This window comes from Ranitomeya variabilis, chromosome 6, assembly GCF_051348905.1.
Source record: "Ranitomeya variabilis isolate aRanVar5 chromosome 6, aRanVar5.hap1, whole genome shotgun sequence".
NCBI lineage: Eukaryota > Metazoa > Chordata > Amphibia > Anura > Dendrobatidae > Ranitomeya > Ranitomeya variabilis.
The window spans coordinates 19,258,263-19,283,878 of NC_135237.1; the positions used below are offsets into that span (position 1 = coordinate 19,258,263).

At 45.6% G+C, this 25,616-nt stretch overlaps 1 protein-coding gene across 2 annotated transcripts in view; it reads left to right on the plus strand.

The window, feature by feature from the left end:
- Positions 1 to 25,616, plus strand: part of LOC143781395 (vasoactive intestinal polypeptide receptor-like) — a 236,175-nt gene that overhangs the window by 18,383 nt on the left and 192,176 nt on the right. For both annotated transcript variants that reach the window (XM_077267989.1, XM_077267988.1), the window contains exon 2: positions 23,820 to 23,913. In XM_077267989.1, coding sequence (XP_077124104.1) covers positions 23,820 to 23,913 — 94 coding nt within the window. The remainder of the gene's footprint in view (positions 1 to 23,819; positions 23,914 to 25,616) is intronic.

Genomic DNA, 25,616 nt, shown 5'->3' on the forward strand with positions numbered 1-25,616 from the left:
CCCTATGTACAAGAATATAACCACTATAATACTGCCCCTATGTACAAGAATATAACTACTATAATACTGCCCCTATGTACAAGAATATAACTACTATAATACTGCCCCTATATACAAGAATATAACTACTATAATACTGCCCCTATGTACAAGAATATAACTACTATAATACCGCCCCTATGTACAAGAATATAACTACTATAATACAGCCCCTATGTACAAGAATACAACTACTATAATACTGCTCTTATGTACAAGAATATAACTACTATAATACTGCTCCCTATGTACAAGAATATAACTACTATAATACTGCCCCTATGTACAAGAATATAACTACTATAATACAGCCCCTATGTACAAGAATACAACTACTATAATACTGCTCTTATGTACAAGAATATAACTACTATAATACTGCTCCCTATGTACAAGAATATAACTACTGTAATACTGCCCCTATGTACAAGAATATAACTACTATAATACCGCCCCTATGTACAAGAATATAACTACTATAATACAGCCCCTATGTACAAGAATACAACTACTATAATACTGCTCTTATGTACAAGAATATAACTACTATAATACTGCCCCTATGTACAAGAATATAACTACTATAATACCGCCCCTATGTACAAGAATATAACTACTATAATACAGCCCCTATGTACAAGAATACAACTACTATAATACTGCTCTTATGTACAAGAATATAACTACTATAATACTGCTCCCTATGTACAAGAATATAACTACTATAATACTGCCCCTATGTACAAGAATATAACTACTATAATACTGCTCCTTGTACAAGAACATAACTACTATAATACTGCCCCTATGTACAAGAATATAACTACTATAATACTGCTCCTATGTACAAGAATATAACTACTATAATACTGCCCCTATGTACAAAAATATAACTACTATAATACTGCTCCTATGTACAAGAATATAACTACTATAATACTGCCCCTATGTACAAGAATATAACTACTATACTACTGCTCCTGTGTACAAGTATATAATGTTGTGGTTGATATATTAGTCACTGCAGTAAATATTGTTATTATGATACGCTTTCTCCAGATTTCGGTATTATTTACCTTTCTCTTCCCACAATCCTCCGCTCCGCTTTCATCTCGCTCTTTGTATAAACAGCTTATTTTTAGCCGGATTCCTTTACATTATGGTGCTTGTTGTACACGTGGCTCTTTTTCCGTCCGGTTCCTGTCGCTCTTCTGCGCTTCCATTACCTGTACCTGTAGAATATTTGCTTAGGCCTCAGCTCGCGGTGGAGCGTGTGACAGCCCTCACATTAGCGAGCACTTATCCCCCAGTATACCGCCATGTGTGCAGTGACTATTCCTCCTCTTACTTTCTCCTGTTACATTGTAACAATCCTGATTCATCTCTTTTATGTGCAGCTGTGTTTGGTAGCTTAGTTATAGCGCGGCGGTAATGCCACCAGATCATTACTTCCTCTATATATTACATTTACGTTTCGGGATGACGGTATATATTACCTGGTGACAATTTTTTGAATTGATCTTTTCCCAGTTTTGCAGGAATCCGCTTATTTTACTGGTGATTTTTGGGGATTTTAAGTTCCTCCCTGTTCTTCTGCATCTCTTGCGTCCATAATGAGCGCTCATGGCGCGATCCTAATTACGCCGCGTGCTTTGCGCACAGCACGATCATCTCGACTTCTCAGAAATAAAAATATTTTATCTCTTCCTAAAATAGAAAAAAATAAATGTGGCTTTAATGTGCGGTCCCTCCCACAGCTCATGAGTCATCACCTATATTCTAATCGTCTGAAATCAGTCTCATCAATAGCCTGAGCTACTGAATTGGCCCTCCACCATGCTTTACTGCAGCTATGCGAGCTCACACTGGATGCTCCTGGGAGAGGCAGAAACCCACCAAAGAGAGGATTTCACGGAGGGCGAGTAGAGTTCAGGTGTCCTTGGACCCTAGTGGGAGTGTATGGAAAAGTTGCTGAAAGTGTGTTTATTCTGTCTCCCAGAAAAACCCATATATAAATGTTTAGCTCCTGTGCGCACCACTAGGGGGAGCTCAGGAGCATCCTGAAGACAGCATGTATATAATGGACCCTCAGCCCAGACACAGAGAAGCTTAGACCATTAGTGATGGGGACACTATAAGGGATGTTCTTTACACTGGATGACAATCTTCTTAGCAGAACAGCCTCAATACCAAAGTGTCTGCCGGCGTCACTCACAATATTGTATATACCTGCTGCGCCCATTCCCCCATCATACCTCGGACATGACTTGTACCAGTTCTGCATACCTGGATCCCTGCTGCTCAGGCACTGGACCTAAGGTGCACGTGTGCCACCCACACCCTGAGCCTATGGAGCACCTAGCCAGGACACCTGCACCAATGACTTATAGGACACATGCTGCACCCCTGACCAATAAAAGGAATCTATCAGCAAGTGTTTGCTATGGAATCTTAGAGCAGAGTGATGCAGGGACAGAGACCCTGATTCCAGCGATGTGTCACATATTTTGTGTCGCTGTTTCAATATAATCAGTGCTTTATTAGCAGGAGATTATCACTACAGGACTAGGTGTCTGGTGCTTCCCAGTCCAACCACTTCCCTTCCATTGCCTAGCAGCGTTCTGCCTATCAGTGGTGTGGCCGAGGTTATACAGGGCTCAGCATTCAGAGCTCCGCTAGATCGGCAGCAGAGAAAACGGAGTGTATTAAAATGACAGCAAGCAGAGCAGTAAGTGACACATCGCTGGAATCAGGGTCTCAGCCCCTACATCGTGCGGACAGATGCCACACATGCACAGCAGGCAGGATGCACACTCAGCGCTTCATACACAGTTCCGGTGCCGCACACTGACACTGCACATCAATCACTCACTGGGTGTCTGACTACCAAAGACCCTGGTAGACCCCTGCAAGCTGCAGCATCGAGCCGGCCTCCATTCTGGATGGAAGGAACTCCCTAGACATTGGCTCTGAGCTCTGCCCGCCCGCTGCCAATGACTGACAGGCCTCTCCCGTAGTCAGAGACCTGCTAATCCGGGGCAGCGGGTGGGAACAAGCCGCCGGGGACCCCCCTGTCCGACTAGTCTCCTGCCCGGTCCCTGGCGGCTTGTCTTATGGTTTTCTCAAGGTTTCGGCGCCGACCATACCCGGCTGACGTCACGCCTGATACCTGCTGTCAGGGTCCCTTTAAAGGGGTAGCCTCCATTTCCTCCCGGAGAGGCGGCTGAGCTGCTTCATTTAAAGCTTCTACTCCAGATATATGAAGTCAGGCAATGCTCCATGGGTAAAAAATATGCTAATTAGGTCCCCTCCAGAAGGGAGAAATCTCTCTAGTGCCCCCTGTAGCTTTCCAATAAGTCACTGTCCTACTTGTAAAAGAGCCTTGATAAACGACTAGGGACAGCAGTCTGTACGAGCTATGGCGGAGACCTCCTCCTGGGACAGACTGCTGCGTCATGGACCTCACCGGTCCTCAATCACTAGGCCGACACCTTAATGGCACTGTATCAGCCATGGCTCTGACTGGCCATGATTTGTAGCCAGGTCCCCAGCCATAGAGATGTCACCGGACTCTGAACCCGTGAGAACACCTGACGCGTTTCAGGCCTCACAGTCTCCCAGTCTTCTCCATGATACATGAGGTGAGGACGTCCCTGGGGCCTTACTGCAGTACACGAGGGGACGCTGTCGCAGTTTGGTCGGCCCTAATCCTCGGTCCTTACGTCTGTGTCCTGCTTACATAGCGTTCTTCATGACGTGATCGACATCATGCTCCATTATATGAAGGACGGACCTTTGTCCTACAACCGGAGCTCGGTCAAAGTCCTAAACATTACACACGGGAAGGAACGCCAACGCATTTCTGTCCGTGCCCGTCCTTCGTCATGACTTTGGTGTCCCAGTGGTGCAGTAATAGTCCTAGGTGACCAGGCGGCCGTATACATCTGGACATGGGCAGAGTCTAAGGGAGGAAGTTCCGCATTTTGGTCTGCACTAGCGTTAGATCGGTTCACGCAGAGATTGGCATCACTTGGTTGGCAGGTCGCGGCTATGTCCTCCAGGCTTCCTACCATTGCACTGGCCGTACTCCACTGTCCTCCTTTACAAATGCACAAATAAAGGCTCCAACGCGTTTCGGCCATTAGCCACAGCTCAATCTCCAGACTGGCAGCTCGGAGGAGTTTCTCTAGGGCTAATCAGGCGGCTTTGGACGTGACAAAGTCCTTTATTAAAGATGTGATTGAGACCAGCGCATTTCAGAGTTGTCCATAAAATGATTGGCCGTCGTACCTGACGATCTATAAGATCACCATGACAGCACCTTCGTCTGCTCCTTTCCTCTGACGGTCTGTTGCAGTAAACTCCAGAAGGATTTTGGACGCGTTTCAGTCTGTGTTTATAGTGAGGCATCGTAATGTGGCTTTTATAGCTGTATCACTGCGTGCTGGGCCAGGCTTCTCACGCTGGTCGGGTTTAGGCTATGTGCACACGTTGAGCTTTTGCTGCTTTTTTTTCTACAGGCAAAACCTGCTCGAAGCTGCTCCAAAAAAACAAGTTTTGTTGCGTTTTTTTGCTGTGTTTTTGTTGTGTCTTGTGCACGATGATAAAGTTTAGTGCCCCCCAAAAATCAAGATGCAACTTCCTCAACGGTTTTTGCACCAAAAAATGACACCTGCATGTTTTGCTACATTTTTCCTTTTACCCATTGTTTCCTAAGACGGAAAAAAACACAGCAAATATGCAGAAAAATGCTGCAAAAACGCAACGTGTGAACACAGCCTAAGTGTCCATGTGAGAAGATACAATGTATCGGCTCCTTCTCTTTTCTTTTTCTGTTGCTGATTTTTGGTGCAAAACAATAGATACAATGTTCTTCAGAAGGAGCTCTGAGCCCTGCACTGTATTGTGCACATCACTTCTACTCTAGTTACATCCAAAGCTGCATTCACCATCATGATAGCTGCCAGTATGGATCTGCAAGCAATACTTCTGCATGCAGGTCGTTCAGGCAGGGTCTATCCTTCCCACAACATTTGCAGACTCTGAAGCAGCAGGGGTTGTTTTGCGATACCGAATAAATAAGAAAAAAAGTCAGCTCTGGGTGTGAATTCAGAATATTGCAATATAGTATGTAAGTCCTGACTCAGTAACACTAGGGGGTGTCTGTTTTAGAAAATAAATGCAAAATATCCTTTTCTTAAGAGATGTGTAATACTCCATATCTCCTGCGGGGGTGCTGTGTGGAAATTGACCTCTTAGTTCATGTTCACACTGAGTTTTTCTGTGGCATTCATAATCATGAGATTATTAATTAAAAACTGCCTAAAGAATCCCTCACTTTTATTTTGGAGGGAATTTTTTCAGGGAGACTGTTCTTTTCCTGGAGAGGCTTTTGACGAGTATTTTTTTCCTGAAGTTTTTCATCGGTGCCAAGTTTGGAGAAGCTCAAAAAACTCAAAGCGGATTTCCCATATAAATATCTGGGAAGAGGTTTCCTGCAGTTTGTGGAGTGTTCTTAAGCTATTGTGCACACAGAGTTTTTTGCTGAGTTTTTGGAGCAGAAACCGATCAGAACCGCCAAGATTTCGAGTTTTCAAGGAGTTTTGAGATCTGGATGAGGATTTGGAAAGTTTCTGCTTTGTTTCTGTTCTAAAAACTCCTTAAAAAACTAAAAGTGCACATCGCCTTAGATGAGGATTTTGTAGAAGAACGGCTCCAAAAAAACTCATCAAAAACCTGTGTGAACAAAGCCTTCGCATCAGCTCTCCCCACAGAATGCAGCGGATTGTTGGGTGACATCGGCGGGATGTTCTGCATCCATGCTCCAGCGTCGGTGGCTGAATCGTGCCCCTTATAGTGTAGACCCAGGGGCGGACACTGACAGCTTGGGGCCCCTGTGCAAGAAATGTGTCTGGGCCCCCTCCTTTTATGGTGACAAAGCTATGTATATATAAATATATATATATATATATCCACACCACATGCATGTATATACATTACATAGTCTCCTTTATTATGTATATTGCTGTCCCTTATTATACAGTGCCCTCTCTTGTTATGTACAGTACTGTCCCTTACATACTGCATTATATAGAGCCCAGTTTTTTATTACATACCGTCCTGTCTTGTTAGATGTATAATGCAATGATGGCTGATGGAGCATGGGAAAGCTTCTTTTCTAATGGAGGAGCTGATGGGCTGGTCGTCTGGTCACCGGCTCCTCCATCAGCCATCATTTTATATCTAACAAGAGAGGGGACTGTGTAATAAAAGAGGGCCCTGTGAATAACAAAAACAACAAGAATACACTATGTAAGAGACAGCACTGTACATAACAGCAGAGGAAGCTATATAATAAGGGACAGCACCATATATAACTAGAGAGGATGGTATGTAACAAGGGATGATGTTATACATAAAAGAGGAACCTTTGTAACTAAGGATGGTGTTATACAGAATAAGTGAGTACACTATATACTAAGGGACTGTGCTATACCGAATAAGTGAGTACAGTATATACTAAGGGACTGTGCTATACATAATAAGTGAGTACACTATATACTAAGGGACTGTGCTATACATAATAAGTGAGTACACTATATACTAAAGGACTGCTATACATAAAAAGTGACTACACTATACACTGAGGGATGGAGCTATACATAATAAGCGAGTACCCTATATACTAAGGAACTGTGCTATACATAATAAGTGAGTACACTATATACTAAGGGGCTGTGTTAAACATAATAAGTAAACTGGTACCAATGGTTTATTGTTTGTTTGCATTGGGTGACTTTCCAGTAGTGAGGGATCTATCTGGTGCTATTTTGACATTTTTTATATGTTTGACAATTATGATTATATTCCTGCTGATTTAGCTAATCTGCTGCCCGCTTGTACCCAATGCCGCCCTGACTCGATGTTTATATTGTTCTCTCCGTTTGATCCCACCCCTAAAATATTGACATGGCTGGTACTTCATGTAAATGATCATCTGAGTGTGTTTGGACACTTCCAACAATCATTACTTGTACCGATTATCTCTACTTAGTAGACAACATGTTTGTCTGGACACTTCCAGACAACGCACGTATGTATGCCCACGTTACGAGACGGTATGTATGGGGTACGTGTATGTGATATCGTGTATTGGCATAGGTATGTTGACTCGCTTGGGATACATGGAGCACTGCCGTAGCGGCGATATGTGTTTGCGTTGCCGCTCGTTTTTTATTATATGGAATGAACATTATATACAGCTGTCCTCTGTGATGCCAGCCCGCTCTGTGTTTTTACCAGACTGGCTTCTCATCCCTCAGTGTATGGTGCAGCGTTAGGGCACAAAGCATACACCTATGTGACGTCAATTGTCCGGTCGGTTGCTATGATCTAGCTTGCGTTCCATCTCTGGAGCGCATAGCTGCAGCCGCGCAAACGGAAGTGACGATTCCAAGATGGCGCCGGTACTTCCGGTCTGCGCTAGAGGCGGAGGATGCACGTGTGCTGTGCGGTGGAGCCGGCGTGCATCCCAGCTGTGCGGTAAGGTACACTAAACAGGGATGGCGGCTATTCATCCCATTGAGGGGGGAGGAACAAAGACCCTTTTGAGGGCGGGATGGGACGGTTTATAAGTGGACAGCGGGTGCCATGTCGGCTTACTCACTGATTGTGGCGAGCGGCCACATCTAAATACCTAATGGTGTCTTAAGGGTTTACAGCCACTGCTGATACCTGGACTATGACGGACATTTGAGCATACCTCGTTCATTGATCTTTCCATAACTCCCCTGATGAATTTCCGTGACCGGAGAAGAAACGCGTTGGGAGGCGTTGGTTACAGAGTTTGTGGTGGGGGGTGTCCATAGCAGGGCTTACTTGGGCCTGTCCTTGTAAGGACAGGAGTCACTTGCTGGGGCACGACAGGGGAGTAAGGAACTGGCCCCCTACCCCATATCTTTTGGCGCTATACTGGACCCCCCCCCTGCGGGACCCCTTATCATCCTTGCGGGTATCCCACGTCTACAATCGGTGAGATTGAACCAGTTTTTTAATCTGCACAGTTTTCGGCGTGAGCACCTATAATTGTTCATTTTTTGTCAATTTTAACCATATTAGTAAAAGTTACGTTTTATGTTATGGGTTATACTCTTCCTGCTGATTAAGATTTATCTACCCTAAGAGTTGTGCAACAGTTTGGATTATCCAAGCTGCAGCTGCTATTTTAAACATAATAAGCAATAATAATGTCTTTCTCTACCTCCCCCTGTTCCTAAATCCATTATAAATCCTCCTTCCTCCCTTCCCAATCCCCCACACCCCCCATTGTCCTCCTCCCCCGCATCCCATTATTGCCCTTTCCCCTACCCCCATCATTGCCCTTTCCACCACCTCTATCATTGCTTTCTCCCCACCACCCCATCATTGCCCATTCCACCACCTTCATCATTTCCTCCTTCCCCAGCAACCCCATTATTGCCCTTTCCACCACGACCATCATTGCCAATTCCACCACCTCCATTATTGCTTTCTCCCCCACCACCACCATCATTGCTTCCTCCCCACAGCCAGTTGTAGTTGTCAGACAGCATCTGTGCAGAAAACAAATGTGTCGTTCAATAAACTTCATCCAGCAAAACTGTTTTAGAAATATATATATATTTTTTTGCAATCAATATTTGTTATTAGGGGTCCCCCTAATGTGGTTAGTGTGTGCTGGAGAACTTACTCAATGGCTGATTATTTCCTTTGAAGCAAATATTGATCTACATAATGCATTTTAGTAAGGGGCTCCTGGACAGTCGTGCCCACTCTATCGCTACTTTATGGTCTCATTTAAAGGGACAGTACTCTGTAAACACATCGTAAATAAAGTGTAAAAAGGATTCTCGCAGTGTGGGAATTATTTACGTGTCTGAATGAAATCTGGAATATCATAGATAATCATAACCGCGGGTCCGATTACTCTCCCCGCCAATATCGTAGCAGCAATCTTTTATATAAATAACACAGTAACAATTTAATTGCTTCTCGCTCTTATCAGATCAGCAATCACTTAAATCTGCCACCTAACGAGACCATTAATTGTTACGTGCAGCGAAAGTGGCTCAGTGCCTGCCAGAATGTTTCCAGGACCTTCGATACATGGTCTGTGAATTTTTAATAGGGTGTTAGATTATAAAAGAAAAAACTGTCCCATACACAAATGTATGTAGTGAGCGTGCCTATGTGTGCATCCATGTATGTAGTGAGCATGCCTATGTGTGCATCCATGCATGTAGTGAGCGTGCCTATGTGTGCATCCATGTATGTAGTGAGCGTGCCTGTGTGCATCCATGTATGTAGTGAGCGTGCCTGTGTGCATCCATGTATGTAGTGAGCGTGCCTATGTGTGCATCCGTGTATGTAGTGAGCGTGCCTGTGTGCATCCGTGTATGTAGTGAGCGTGCCTGTGTGTGCATCCATGTATGTAGTGAGCGTGCCTATATGTGCACCCATGTATGTAGTGAGCATGACTATGTGTGCATCCATGTATGTAGTGAGCGTGCCTATGTGTGCATCCATGTATGTAGTGAGCATGCCTATGTGTGCATCCATGCATGTAGTGAGCATGCCTATGTGTGCATCCATGCATGTAGTGAGCGTGCCTATGTGTGCATCCATGCATGTAGTGAGCATGCCTATGTGTGCATCCATGCATGTAGTGAGCGTGCCTATGTGTGCATCCATGTATGTAGTGAGCGTGCCTGTGTGCATCCATGTATGTAGTGAGTGTGCCTGTGTGCATCCATGTATGTAGTGAGCATGCCTATGTGTGCATCCATGTATGTAGTGAGCATGCCTATATGTGCACCCATGTATGTAGTGAGCATGACTATGTGTGCATCCATGTATGTAGTGAGCATGCCTATATGTGCACCCATGTATGTAGTGAGCATGACTATGTGTGCATCCATGTATGTAGTGAGCATGCCTATGTGTGCATCCATGTATGTAGTGAGCATGCCTATGTGTGCATCCATGTATGTAGTGAGCATGACTATGTGTGCATCCATGTATGTAGTGAGCATGCCTATGTGTGCATCCATGTATGTAGTGAGCATGCCTATATGTGCACCCATGTATGTAGTGAGCGTGCCTATGTGTGCATCCATGCATGTAGTGAGCGTGCCTATGTGTGCATCCATGTATGTAGTGAGCGTGCCTATGTGTGCATCCGTGTATGTAGTGAGCGTGCCTGTGTGCATCCGTGTATGTAGTGAGCGTGCCTGTGTGTGCATCCATGTATGTAGTGAGCGTGCCTATATGTGCACCCATGTATGTAGTGAGCATGACTATGTGTGCATCCATGTATGTAGTGAGCGTGCCTATGTGTGCATCCATGTATGTAGTGAGCATGCCTATGTGTGCATCCATGTATGTAGTGAGCATGCCTATGTGTGCATCCATGTATGTAGTGAGCATGACTATGTGTGCATCCATGTATGTAGTGAGCGTGCCTATGTGTGCATCCATGCATGTAGTGAGCGTGCCTATGTGTGCATCCATGTATGTAGTGAGCGTGCCTGTGTGTTTATTGTCAGTGAGCCTTGGATGCTGCCAGCACCGCAGACATCGTGAGAAGATCCGTGAGACTCGGCTAAAGGAGTCGTGTTTGTGACTCAGTAGAATCTGTAGATTCACCCATGAATCAAATTCTGTCTCATGTGGTCACAGAGCAGAGTAAGTCAGATGCAGGCGCAGCAGAGCTGAGCTCACAGGGAGCAAAGTTTAAAGTGTCAGATGCTATAAACTTATTTTCAGGTGCAGCAGAGCAGAGCATAAAAAGCAAATCATGAGTGCAACAACCCATCAAATACAATGTCTGGATATATAGAGAATGTACAGCAGATACAGCAGAGCTCAGGCTGCAATGATAAACTCAGGATCAGTAATGTAATGTATGTACACAGTGACTGCACCAGCAGAATTGTGAGTGCAGCTCTGGGGTATAATACAGGGGGTAACTCAGGATCAGTAATGTAATGTATGTACACCGTGACTGCACCAGCAGAATTGTGAGTGCAGCTCTGGAGTGTAATACAGGATGTAACTCAGGATCAGTAATGTAATGTATGTACACAGTGACTGCACCAGCAGAATAGTGAGTGCAGCTCTGGGGTATATAATACAGGAGGTAACTCAGAATCAGTAATGTAATGTATGCACACAGTGACTGCACCAGCAGAATAGTGAGTGCAGCTCTGGAGTATAATACAGGATGTAACTCAGGATCAGTAATGTAATGTATGTACACAGTGACTGCACCAGCAGAATAGTGAGTGCAGCTCTGGGGTATAATACAGGATGTAACTCAGGATCAGTAATGTAATATATGTACACAGTGACTGTACCAGCAGAATAGTGAGTGCAGCTCTGGGGTATAATACAAGATGTAACTCAGGATCAGTAATGTAATGTATGTACACAGTGACTGCACCAGCAGAATAGTGAGTGCAGCTCTGGGGTATAATACAGGATGTAACTCAGGATCAGTAATGTAATGTATGTACACCGTGACTGCACCAGCAGAACAGTGAGTGCAGCTCTGGAGTATAATACAGGATGTAACTCAGGATCAGTAATGTAATGTATGTACACAGTGACTGCACCAGCAGAATAGTGAGTGCAGCTCTGGAGTATAATACAGGATGTAACTCAGGATCAGTAATGTAATGTATGTACACAGTGACTGCACCAGCAGAACAGTGAGTGCAGCTCTGGAGTATAACACAGGATGTAACTCAGGATCAGTAATGTAATGTATGTACACAGTGACTGCACCAGCAGAACAGTGAGTGCAGCTCTGGAGTATAATACAGGATGTAACTCAGGATCAGTAATGTAATGTATGTACACAGTGCACCAGCAGAATAGTGAGTGCAGCTCTGGAGTATAATACAGGATGTAACTCAGGATCAATAATGTAATGTATGTACACAGTGACTGCACCAGCAGAATAGTGAGTGCAGCTCTGGAGGGTAATATAGGATGTAACTCAGGATCAGTAATGTAATGTATGTACACAGCGACTGCACCAGCAGAATAGTGAGTGCAGCTCTGGAGGTAATATAGGATGTAACTCAGGATCAGTAATGTAATGTATGTACACAGTGATGTTTATCTAATCATAAGTTATATCCTAGATAATAGTGGTGCACTGTTCACCTTTGCTACTGTCCTCTGATAATCCAGCACTTTCAGTTCTGGAGCTGTCGTTGGTGCATCCTAGACATGGAGTAAAGGTCTTTTGCAGCCTGCGGTTGTTCGGCTCAGAAAGGAGCTCTGCAGAGTTCACAAAAACAATTTGTCAAGGTAATGCTGGAGGCCCCGAATGATGTGCAGAAAAATGATCAGAGATGTAATTACATTGTCTGCTGGAGGAATGGATGACTAGGAGTTACATGGCTTGTGGACCAAGACAGGCACAAGATACCACTCAGTGTACCATCAATAGTGAGACTCAGGGCCGGACTGGCCATTTGGCAATTCTGGCAAATGCCAGAAGGGCCTGTCTGGTTGTGGGCTGCATTGTCTGCAACGTCGTTAACAGAGTAGGTGTTCTCAAGACACCCATATTGTTAAGAGTTGTGATGAAGCACAAAGTAGGTGACTCCATCAATTAACACAGCAGATCTCTGGGCATCATTAGAAATATTGGTCTAATAGTAAATCTTCCTTTCCTCGGTCCAGGGTAATATTAGTAATATATCCCGTATGGTGCTTGGGGACAGGGACAGCATGGGCCTGTGTGATTTCAAATGCCAGGACTGAATTTCAGTCCCAGTCTGTCACTGACACTGGATTGATCTAATCCTATCATGTGTGATACTGTCTGCTGAGCTACTGTATCTAATTCTAATACAAAAGCAGAGATATTAGTGATCAAAGTATTTGACACCTAAACAGTTAATTTTTTTGTGTCTAACTGGGCATTGCTAGAGAGATTTCACTGGAGGCGTGTATTTCTTCCTTCTGATGCTGACCAACCATGAGGAGGCATCAACACACTGGGGAAAAAAGAACACGCCCCCACAATGGCTTACAACATTCCCAAGTGATTTCCTGCCTGTTTTTGATTGCTCAGTCTCAGAAAGATGAAGCAGTACACGCCCCCAGTGAAATCTCTCTGATCACACCCACTTGGATTTAAAAGAATACTTTGATCGCTAATATCTTTGCAATTGAAAGGTGGAATTTATAAAAAAAAGTTTTACTCCACTGTTCGGCCAATGTGATATCATGTGTCCAGGTCAACATGTAAAAGTTGGTGAAAATTACTTTTTATTATTTTCATGTGTGTTGCTAAAGTCTGAGCCGATGTATCTAAGCTTTTAATATTTGATATCTTCTGCTGAGCTGTGTATCATTTACTTATTATTTACTGAGCTGATGTATCGTCTCATAGCTAATTCTACTACTAGAGTAAGAGTACTGTACTGTGACTGGCACCGTCTGACTAACACTGTTATATGAGTACTGTGACTGATACTTACAGCGCTGCATGGGGGTTGTATTGGGCCAGTATGTAGCAGCAGTATTATTACAGCACTGCATGGGGGTTGTATTGGGCCAATGAATTCCGGGGCATTGTATAGACCTATTACTGGAGTGACAAGGATGTTTCTGTTGGGGCATTATTGTATGACATATAGGGCATTGTATGGCAGTATTATTAGTGCTGTACAAAGTGGATTTGTTGGGCCAGTATGTAATGGCAGTATTACACTGTGTTCCAAATTATTATGCACATAGAGCTTAGGAGTGATAAGGTTAGAGTTTTTTTGTTTGTCATTTAAACTCATTGATGGTGATGTGTGTCAGGACTGAATTGCAGATACCTGTGCACATTAGTTTGGCCGGTGTGTCCAAATAAAGGCAAGACTACTTAAGAAGGCTGTTCCACATTATTAAGCAGCCTACATTTTTTGCCAAAATGGGAAAGAAAAAGGATGTGTCGGCTGCTGAGAAGCAACAAATTGTGGAGTATTTAGGTCAAGGCATGACTACAATCTACATTGCCAAGACACTTCATCGTGATCATCGCACAATCAAGAAGTATGTAGCTGATTCCCAGCACACACGTGTGCGTGCTGATAAGGAAAAATTGAGGACTCTTTCCAACAGGCAATTGCGTAAGGTTAAAAGAGCAGCTGCAAAAATGCCTTGTCATAGCAGCAGACAAGTTTTTGAAGCTGCTGGTGCCTCCAACGTCCCCAGAACAACAAGATGCAGGGTCCTTCAGAGGTTTGCAGCTGTGCGTAAGCCATCCTGTCGACCACCTCTATCCACTGCACACAAGCAGAAACGGCTCCAGTGGGCCAAACGATACATGAAGACTGACTTCCAAACTGTTTTGTTCACCGATGAGTGCCGTGCAACGCTCGATGGTCCAGATGGATGGAGTGGAGGATGGCTGGTTGATGGACACCCCATGAAAACACGGCTAAGGCGCCAACAAGGAGGAGGTGGAGTAATGTTTTGGGCTGGAATCATGGGGAGAGAGATTGTCGGCCCCTTTATGATCCCTGAAGGGGTAAAGATGAACTCCATAATCTATGTGGAGTTTCTAAAACAACACCTCCTGCCATGGTTCAAGAGGAAGAACCGTGCTTTCCACAGCAAGATCATTTTCATGCATGATAATGCACCGTCTCATGCTGCAAAAAACACATCTGCATCTCTGGCTGCTATGGGCATAAAAGAGGACAAACTTATGGTGTGGCCACCATCTTCCCCTGACCTCAACCCCATTGAGAACCTCTGGAGCATCATCAAAAGGAGTGTCTATGATGGCGGGAGGCAGTTCACATCTAAGCAACAGCTCTGGGAGGGGATTCTGTCCACATGCAAAACAATTGGAGCAGAAACCATCCAAAAACTGACAAATTCAATGGACGAGAGAGTTCTGAGGCTTCTTTCCAACAAGGGGTCCTATGTGCAAATGTAACATCACCTAGAATAAAGGTTTCACTTGAAAACTGTTTGATTTCATTTTTTAATAAGCTGATAATGCTTATAACTTCACAACTGACCATTATTTTGTTCAAAAAAGGTTGAAAACTCTGCTGTGCATAATAATTTGGAACATGCATTTTGAGTGTTTATTTTTTTTTAAAAGATTCTGTTTTCATAGGCAGTTTGTTCCAAAACATTGCAATTATACTAGAATAGTAGATGACTGGGAAATAACAATGACTGCAATTCAGATAGGTAACGTAGAGAAAATAGGAGGAAATATTATTTGCATAATAATTTGGAACACAGTGTATTACAGCACTGTATGGTGGTTGTGTTGGGTCAGTATGTAATGATAGCAAAGGGACATTGTACAGCGATATTATTACAGCACCGTATTGTGGTTGTGTTAGGTAAGTATGGTGTGACTTAGGCTTCTTTCACACTAGCGTCGGGCTCGGTCCGTCGCAGTGCGTCGGGCCGAGGTCACCGACACTAGCGTTGTCTCCGCCGCACAACGGGAGCAGCGGATGCATTTTTCCAGCGCATCCGCCACCCCATTGTGAGGTGCGGGGAGGTGGGGGCGGAGTTCCAGCCGCGCATGCGCGGTCGGAAAAAGCGGACCGTCGGGAGCAAAAAACGTTACATGTAATGTTTTTTGCTCCTGACGGTCCGCCACAACACGGCGCAACGTCGCACAACGGTTGCGACGTGTGGCAATGCGTCACAAATGCGTCGCTAATGTTAGTCAATGCTGACAAAACGCATCCTGCAAGCACTTTTGCAGGATGCATTTTTTCTGCAAAACGACGCATTTGCGACGTATTGCAGTTAACGCTAGTGTGAAAGTAGCCTTAAGCAGCGCAGTGCAGTATTATTTATGGGCTCTGTTTGGCTGCATTATTTGTCTGTATCACCTTTTCAATCCCATTCTTGGCCTCAGTAATAAAAGGAACACGTTTACATCTGGGACTGGTCACTTTAGAGTCATTTTGCCTCATAGCACAAGAAAAGAACAGAGTCTGAAAGTTTGTAAACTATATGGCGGCATAAAAACAGCGGTGTAAATCACATTTCATGGAGGAGCTGTGGGTGGCATCAGGGAGGCAGCGGGTCGGCAGATGGCGGGAACCAAGCAGCAGCGCGACCACAACAAATGCAAACAGCTGCTACAGAACAATCGGATCCGACACGGACGGTTCTGGACGAGGAAATTCAGATTGAGGTCGATAGAAAGACACCGAAGCCTCGCAGCATCAGAGACAAAGTGCCGGAGAATTGTCCGTGCCGCCGATTCCTGCACTTCACTACATTATTGTTCCTATTTTTGTAGTTTTTCTGCGGTTTTTGCTCCGGTTCGCACCGTGTTTTTTCTCTAGGTTGCACTTATCTTGTGCGTCTGTTTTCGATGCGACTTTTTGTCATCCAGATATTTTTTTTACCAATTAGAGTTTTGTGCGTCCTGTAATCTGGAATATCCGATCACCTAATGCCGGACTAGCGGAATTTTCCTGAAGGGCTGAGCACTGTTTTCTCCTCTCTAATTGCTCCGGCAATGTCCGCGCTGCTCACCGCTCACAGCACAGAGAATATTGATCTCAGAGTCAATACGATCGCTCCTCGGATAGACGCGGACTACAGCCAATATTTACCCAGCCGATCACCAGCACAGCCGCGCGTATGCCCAGATGGAGCAGAGCTGGGTTGGTTGAGTTTGGCGAAGGCGCAAAGTGTGTTGGTGCGGTGCTGCAGACCTCATTTAACAAACTCGGCACTGCTGCATCCATTAAAACTGAAACAGAGCCGAGCTTGTCAGATGCAGCAGAGCCAAACTTGTCAGATGCAGCAGAGCCAAACTTGTCAGATGCAGCAGAGCCGAGCTTGTCAGATGCAGGAAGCCGAGCTTGTCAGATGCAGCAGAGCCAAGCTTGTCAGATGCAGCAGAGCCGAGCTTATCACATGCAGTAAGCCGAGCTTGTCAGATGCAGCAGAGCCAAACTTGTCAGATGCAGCAGAGCCAAGCTTGTCAGATGCAGCAGAGCAGAGCTTGTCAGATGCAGCAGAGCCGAGCTTATCACATGCAGTAAGCCGAGCTTGTCAGATGCAGCAGAGCCGAGCTTGTCAGATGCAGCAGAGCCAAACTTGTCAGATGCAGCAGAGCCGAGCTTATCACATGCAGTAAGCCGAGCTTGTCAGATGCAGGAAGCCGAGCTTGTCAGATGCAGCAGAGCCGAGCTTGTCAGATGCAGCAGAGCAGAGCTTGTCAGATGCAGCAGAGCCGAGCTTATCACATGCAGTAAGCTGAGCTTGTCAGATGCAGCAGAGCCGAGCTTGTCAGATGCAGCAGAGCAGAGCTTGTCAGATGCAGCAGAGCCGAGCTTATCACATGCAGTAAGCCAAGCTTGTCAGATGCAGCAGAGCCGAGCTTGTCAGATGCAGCAGAGCCAAACTTGTCAGATGCAGGAGAGCCGAGCTTGTCAGATGCAGCAGAGCCGAGCTTATCACATGCAGTAAGCCGAGCTTATCAGATGCAGGAAGCCGAGCTTATCACATGCAGTAAGCCGAGCTTGTCAGATGCAGCAGAGCCGAGCTTGTCACATGCAGGAAGCCGAGCTTGTCAGATGCAGCAGAGCCGAGCTTGTCAGATGCAGCAGAGCCGAGCTTGTCAGATGCAGCAGAGCTGAGCTTGTCAGATGCAGGAAGCCGAGCTTGTCAGATGCAGCAGAGCTGAGCTTGTCAGATGCTGCAGAGATGAGCTTGTCAGATGCAGCAGAGCCGAGCTTGTCAGATGCAGCAGAGCCGAGCTTGTCAGATGCAGCAGAGCCGAGCTTGTCAGATGCAGCAGAGCCGAGCTTGTCAGATGCAGCAGAGCCGAGCTTGTCAGATGCTGCAGAGATGAGCTTGTCAGATGCAGCAGAGCCGAGCTTGTCAGATGCAGCAGAGCCGAGCTTGTCAGATGCAGCAGAGCCGAGCTTGTCAGATGCAGCAGAGCCGAGCTTGTCAGATGCAGCAGAGCCGAGCTTGTTAGATGCAGCAGAGATGAGATGCACAGATGCTCTAAAGCTGAGTTAGTTGGATGCAGCAGAGCTGAGTAGGGCGCGTTCTGCACTGATGGACTTGTTTTCAGCTGGGTTTGTCATGTGGCATAGCCGTAGTGATCGGACGTGTTATCTGTATATAGGACAGTGTATAATGCACTGCGATCATACATGCATCTCTCCATAAACTCCATCCATCATTCTCTGCAGGCTATGCTGGGAGTTGTAGTTCCAGAGTGCGGCCTCTCCACCGCCCCTTCTCTCTAGTACACGATGTTCTGCATCTGATACTTTGACCTTTTACACTTTATGGCTTTTGTTTCGTCTTTACAGTGATTTTCTATTTGTTTTTCGGCTTATTGCTCTTTGTGTGGATCATTGGCTGTTCAGAGAATGACGTCACTGGAGCACAGAGTATTTCAGGAGAGGGGGAGAATGACGTCACTGGAGCACAGAGTATTTCAGGAGAGGGGGAGAATGACGTCACTGGAGCACAGAGTATTTCAGGAGAGGGGGATAGTGACGTCACTGGAGCACAGAGTATTTCAGGAGAGGGGGAGAATGACGTCACTGGAGCACAGAGTATTTCAGAAGAGGGGGATAGTGACGTCACTGGAGCACAGAGTATTTCAGGAGAGGAGGAGAATGACGTCACTGGAGCACAGAGTATTTCAGGAGAAGATCCAGCCATGAGAGAAGCTACAGTCATCCATCCGTGTCCATGTGCGGGTCATGGGCACATGTAAGGCTGGGGGGATTGGGGTCAGGATCAGGAGACCCTCGGATCTGTGAATGTAAGGGAAGGAGGAATGTTCTGCAGCAAATATCAGACACAAGATTCAAGGGTCGGATTAAAATCGGCAATGAAAGTCAATGTGTCCGTGAGAAAACCTCCGCTGACATCTGAATATGGCGCGATGTCACAGACTCTCAGAAGGAAGAAGGGAGATTTATTTTTGATTTCTCCGTGTGCGAAAAAACCTGATGACCCTCGTCCCAAACCGACCTGTGATCAGAGGCCGCGCTGCGATATTCTCATACGTGAAAACAATCACACGTCTGAGCGGCCCTAAGGCTTTCTGCTACGTTTTTTGGATCAGAAACTGATTAGAAACTCAAAGTTGTTGTTTTTTATTTCGATTTTGAGCAGGATCTGGAGAATTTCTGTTCAGTTTCTTCATTGTGAACGAGTCCTTTGGAGGAATCACACTGAGTTTTTTTTATTTTGCTGTTTTTGGAGCTGAAACTGTACATCAATCCAATTAAATCTCATCATTTTTGCAGAGTTTGTGCTAAAAAAAACTGTAAAAAAAACTGTGTCAACACCTCCTACAGCGCAGGGTACAGTGCACACAATGCAGGGTCTGGTTCACACGACGCAGGGTCCGGTGCCCATGGTGCACATAGCGGAGGGGGTGGTTCACAACAGAGGGTCCGGTGCCCACGGTGCAGGGGGTGCCCACTGTGCAGGGGGTGCACATGGCGCAGGGTGTGGTTCACACAATGCAGGGTCCGGTGCAGGGGGTGTACACGGCTCAGGGTCCCGTTTCGCCTCCATTGTGCCTCGTTTCTATTCATTGCACTTAAAAATTAAAAAATAATTTTAAAAACCCATCAGGGACTCGATCCTGCGACCACTGTACTGGACTCCATCCTCAGGCTGTGTATGTTGGCCCCCGGGGGCCGGCAGGCCGGGGCAGGACAGGGCAGGCCGGGGCTTGTCCCGCCGCCTTAATGAAATAAGTATGAAAACATTCCTTTGATTTTCCTAAAGTGCCGCTCACTAAATCCGTCGCCGCCTCTTTGTATTCACCCAAACTAATTGCTCCGCGTGCAAACAAATCGGGGCCGGCGGGAGGGAATCCTGCTCCTTTATTTGCTGATGGTAGCGCTGTGTTTGTCGAGGCTTCGAGTGTTGATCAGACACATGATAGCGGATTACGTGCCGCGGACACGACTGACAGCGCCGCGACCCGGGAGATTATTAATATCATTCTGATAGAATGTGCGGATTCCTCTTCAGCTTCAAGATCTCTTCACTGATGGAGAAAGATCTGCAAGTTATACAGTGGGGGAAATAAGTATTTGATACACTGCCGATTTTGCAAATTTTCCCCCCTACACAGAATGGAGAGGGCTGTAATTGTTATCGTACGTACACTTCACCTGGGAGAGACAGAATCTAAAAATAAAATCCAGAAAATCACATTGTAGGATAATTACATAATTAATTTACATTTTATTTCATGAAATAAGTATTTGATACAATAGAAAAACAGGGCTTAATATTTGGTCCAGAAACCTTTGTTTGCAGGTACAGAGGTCAGACGTTTCCTGTGGTTCTTGGCCAGGTTTGCACACACTGCAGCAGAGATATTGGCCCCCTCCTCCATACAGATCTTTCAGGTTTTGGGGCTGTCACTGGGCAACATTGAATTTCAGCTCCAAAGATTTTCTGTTGGGCTAGGCCACTCCAGGACATTCAGATGCTTCTTACAGAGCCACTCCTTAGTTGCCCTGGCTGTGTGTTTTGGGTCAATGTCATGCTGGAAGACCCAGCCATAATCCATCTTCAATGCTCTACTGAGGGAAAGAGGTTGTTGGCCAAAATCTCGCAATACATGACCCCATCTATCCTCCCTTCAGTATGGTGCAGTAAAGCACCCCAAAAGTATGATATTTCCCCCACCATGCTTCACGGTTAGAATGGTGTTTTTGGGGTTGTACTCATCCTTCTTCTTCTTCCAAACACAGCAGGTGAAGTTGATACCAAAAAGTTCTATTTTGGTCTTATCTGACCACAAGACCTTCTCCCATGCCTCCTCTGGATCATCCAGATGGTCAATGTCGAACTTCAAATGTCCCTGGACATGTCCTGGCGTACGCAGGGGGACCTTGTGTGCTCTTCAGGATTTTAATCCTTGACGCCGTGGTTTGTTACTAATGGTAATGTTTGAGACTGTGGTCCCAGCTCTCTTCAGGTCATTGACCAGCTCCTACTGTGTAGTTCTCAGCTGATTCCTGACCTTTCTCAGAATCATCTCTACCCCACCAGGCGAGATCCTGTATGGATCCCCAGACCGAGGAAGATTGACAGTCATCTTGTGTTTCTTCCATTTTCTAATAATTTCGACAACAGTTCTTGCCTTCTCACAAAGCTGATTGCCTGTTGTCCTGTCGTCCATCACAGCCTTGTGCAGGTCTACAATTTTGTCCCTGATGACCTTAGACAGCTCTTTGGTCTTGGCCATGGTGGAGAGGTTGGAGTGTGATTGAGTGTGTGCACAGGTGTCTTTTATACAGATAATGAGGTCAAACAAGAGCAATTAATCCAGGTAATGAGTGCAGAGTAGGAGGCGTCTTAGGCCGGAGACACACTGGTGCGAGATACGGCCGAGTCTCGCTGGTTAAAAGCAAGCTGTGGCACCGGCATTCCGGAGCGGAGCGTGCAGCTGCATAGCAATACATGGAGCCGCACACTCCACTCCGGAGTGCAGGTGCCACAGCTTGCTTTTAACCAGCGAGACTCGGCCGTATCTCGCACCAGTGTGTCTCCGGCCTAACAGAAAAAGTAACAGGTCTGTGAGAGACAGAATTCTCGCTGGTTGGTCGGTGATCAAATACTTATTTCAGGCAATAAAATACTAATTAATTATGTAAAAATCCTACAATGTGATTTTCTGGTTTTTATTCTTAGATTCCGTCTCTCACAGGCGAAGTGTCCCTACGATAAAAATTACAGACCTCTCCATTCTTTGTAGGTGGGAAAACTTGCAAACTCAGCAGTGTATCAAATACTTATTTTTTCCTACTGTAGGTCTGGTGACTACATGTCCCAGCATGTCTTGCCCAGAGGGAGATATGAACTTCTATAGGAAGCTACATGTGATGCTGCTGCAATGCAGGTAGGTGCAGGCTTCACTAGATGGCAGTAGAGAGGAAGCAGGTCTGCACCTAAACAGAGCTGACCTGCAGTGCAACAGTGAGGCTACCACAGGTGGCAGAAGAATAGTCAAACAAGCCGGGTCAAATCCTAGACTGTATCACAGTACCAAAGGAATAAGCAAACTCGCGGTCAGAGACAAGCCAGGGGGTCTGTAACGGACAGGAGTGGATAAGCCAAAAGACAAAGGACAGAAACAGGTCAGGATACAAGCCAAGTCAAAGCCAGGGAGTCAGCACACTAAAGGGAAACACTAAGTCAAAACGGGAACAGGGGAAAACATAGACACGGGTTCAGACAGCAAATGAAGCAGGACCAATCAGAGCAATCGGAGTCAGCTAGAGCAGCACTAGGCAAAAACTATAACTGACGTGGCCTGCAGGAAGCAGCAGCAATAAATAGCCAACCTGAGACCAGACAGAGGCTGAGAAAGGTTAACTCTTGACATGACCAGACCGGGAAAAGGGGAAAACAGGACTCAAAATCCGGTCTGGATCATGACACTAAAGATTAATAAAATGTTGTAAATAGTGAGAAAAATTGTGAGAGGCCAGAAATGCAGGTGAAGGCCCAGGAGAGGCTGGTTCTGCGCACTGTGCAGCAGCAGCATGTTATTACAAGCAGTGCATCAGCCTCATCTACCTGCAGGGAGAGTAAACACCACCGCCGACTCCAACGTGCACCGCAGCCGAGCGGAAGGCGCCAATCGTAGCTGTGTCCTCCCAGGAAGAAACGGTTTGCACATAACATTTGCACTAATGTCTTTTTTCCAGTAGAGGCGACTAAATACTCGAACGCTCCACAACTTACACTAATTGCACGGTACAAAGACCACGTGGTCAGTAATGGCACCGAGGAGGGACGCTGGCTGATCCAGAGGATTTTGGCAGCAGTGGACAACCAGTGTCCCCCAGTCCTTTCCTACGCTGGAAGGATAAGTCGATGGCAGATGTTTCTGGCAGTGGCTTACTCTGCCCTTCACATTGAACATACATGCATGTGTATGGGAGGAAATGATGGTGTTTGGGCTCGCTCCTCATGGGCGTGATGTTCAGGGTCACTGTGTGGCTGCAACGTCATCTGTAGATCGTCTTTTTTTTCTGAAGCCCATTATTATGTCACAACTGCACCCACCCGAGTCTCGTCCTTCTCTGCTCACCCCCCTATGGTGCCCTAATAGACTTGGACTTCTGGGGGCAACTATCCCAACAAAACCTAGATCACACGATGCTCCTCATGCCGCCCTAAAAATAAGCCATGTGACCACCTGGGAGCAGGCCGGCCTTGTATTATAAAGACCCAATGGACAATTCGGGGGTCTACATACTGATTAGAGATGCACCCTGCAGTCAGACTTTACTAGGGGTCTCCTGGGATAGAATGATCCTTCTCGGGGGCAGGTTCCCTTTAAATCCCCACGTGCTGCCGATGTGTTATGTTGCGCTGTCTCCGGCCTCTGGGATCCGTCACGGTGCAGAGAGGATTTAATATGCAGATTACTTGTTTTGCATGAAGTTTGTTATTATGCAATTATGCAAATGTCTCCACGCGTCTTCCAGGACAGATCTTGACATCTTCACTTGCCACATAACAAAGTGACGGTTCCCGAGTCACCGGACAAATATTCAGCGGAGAGATGGCGCTCACATGGGGAACGATGGAGCCGGACCATGGCCGTCATCTAATGGCTCCAGGGTGTTGGGGATGAGGGGATCATGGACAGCGAGGGGGGACTTGGCTGTAGATTGTCAGTTCTTCTCCAGGATTATAAGACGCCTCACATGTGGTTTTTGTGTTTGCAGATTCTCTCTGTGCCAGAATGTAACATTATGCAGCTAATCGACCACAAGCGCAACGAGTGCATAGACCACCCGGACTACTACAACGAGACCACAGGTACGAAACGGCCTAAGTGCTGCCCAACGGAGGTCTGGGATGGATGCATAATAGATAATAGATAAACGATAGATAATAGATAGATAGATAGATAGATAGATAGATAGATAGATAGATAGATAGATAGATAGATAATAGATAGATAAATCACCTTGTCATTACTGGTGGGCTCTTATGAGTTGGCCAATGTGCATTTTATAAGTATAATCTATATGGCAGTGATACATAGAGGACTGTGTCTGGTAGTGTAGACGCACAAATCTTCCAGGAGGCTCTGGTGGGACATGTCTGGGATTTCACATCTGGAGATCTGTCACTTGGAACAATTATTTTCCTAGAATTATGACTTTTCAAATTAGTTGGAAAAAGAATCTTATTTCTCACCATTTGGCACCAAAAGGGAGGAAGAGGTGACTGATGGAGGGAGCCAAAGACATGTCACCACAATAATGGATGTCTAGGCGTTGATGCTTCAGATAACTGAGAATAAAAAAAGCTTCTAGAATTTAGTGTACAGAGAAGTAGAGTCTATTAATGGAGTTAGGAACACAACAAAGAGATAGAGAGATAATAGATAGATAGATAGATAGATAGATAGATAATAGATAGATAGATAGATAGATAGATAGAAGGTAGATAATAGATAGATACTAGATAGATAGATAGATAGATAGATAGATAGATAGATAGATAGATAGATAGATAGATAGATAGATAGATAATAGAGAAATAATAGATAATAGAGCAGTGGAAATAACTGATGAATCCATGAAGCAGCAGTCTGTGTGTCAGGAGCTGAAAATAATGCATTTACATCAGAGCAATAATTGCAAATATTTCATTACTGTGGAACCCTAGCTGTAATGTAAATCCCCTTCTCAAGGATCCGAAGTGATTTATTTAATATTATTTCTCTAAGAAAATCAAAGCTTCATATCTCTGATTCAGAGCTCCAAATCATCTTTTTTTGACTACAGTTAAAGGGTAGTATATCAGTTACTCCCCCTAGTGGTGGCTGCAGACAGAATCTTATCATGTATCTCTGTATACAGGGAGCTCCCCCTAGTGGTGGCTGCAGACAGGATCTTATCATGTATCTCTGTATATAGGGAGCTCCCCCTAGTGGTGGCTGCAGACAGGATCTTATCATGTATCTCTGTATACAGGGAGCTCCCCCTAGTGGTGGCTGCAGACAGGATCTTATCATGTATCTCTGTATACAGGGAGCTCCCCCTAGTGGTGGCTGCAGACAGGATCTTATCATGTATCTCTGTATACAGGGAGCTCCCCCTAGTGGTGGCTGCAGACAGGATCTTATCATGTATCTCTGTATACAGGGAGCTCCTCCTAGTGGTGGCTGCAGACAGGATCTTATCATGTATCTCTGTATACAGGGAGCTCCCCCTAGTGGTGGCTGCAGACAGGATCTTATCATGTATCTCTGTATACAGGGAGCTCCCCCTAGTGGTGGCTGCAGACAGGATCTTATCATGTATCTCTGTATACAGGGAGCTCCCCCTAGTGGTGGCTGCAGACAGGATCTTATCATGTATCTCTGTATACAGGGAGCTCCCCCTAGTGGTGGCTGCAGACAGGATCTTATGTATCTCTGTATACAGGGAGCTCCCCCTAGTGGTGGCTGCAGACAGGATCTTATCATGTATCTCTGTATACAGGGAGCTCCCCCTAGTGGTGGCTGCAGA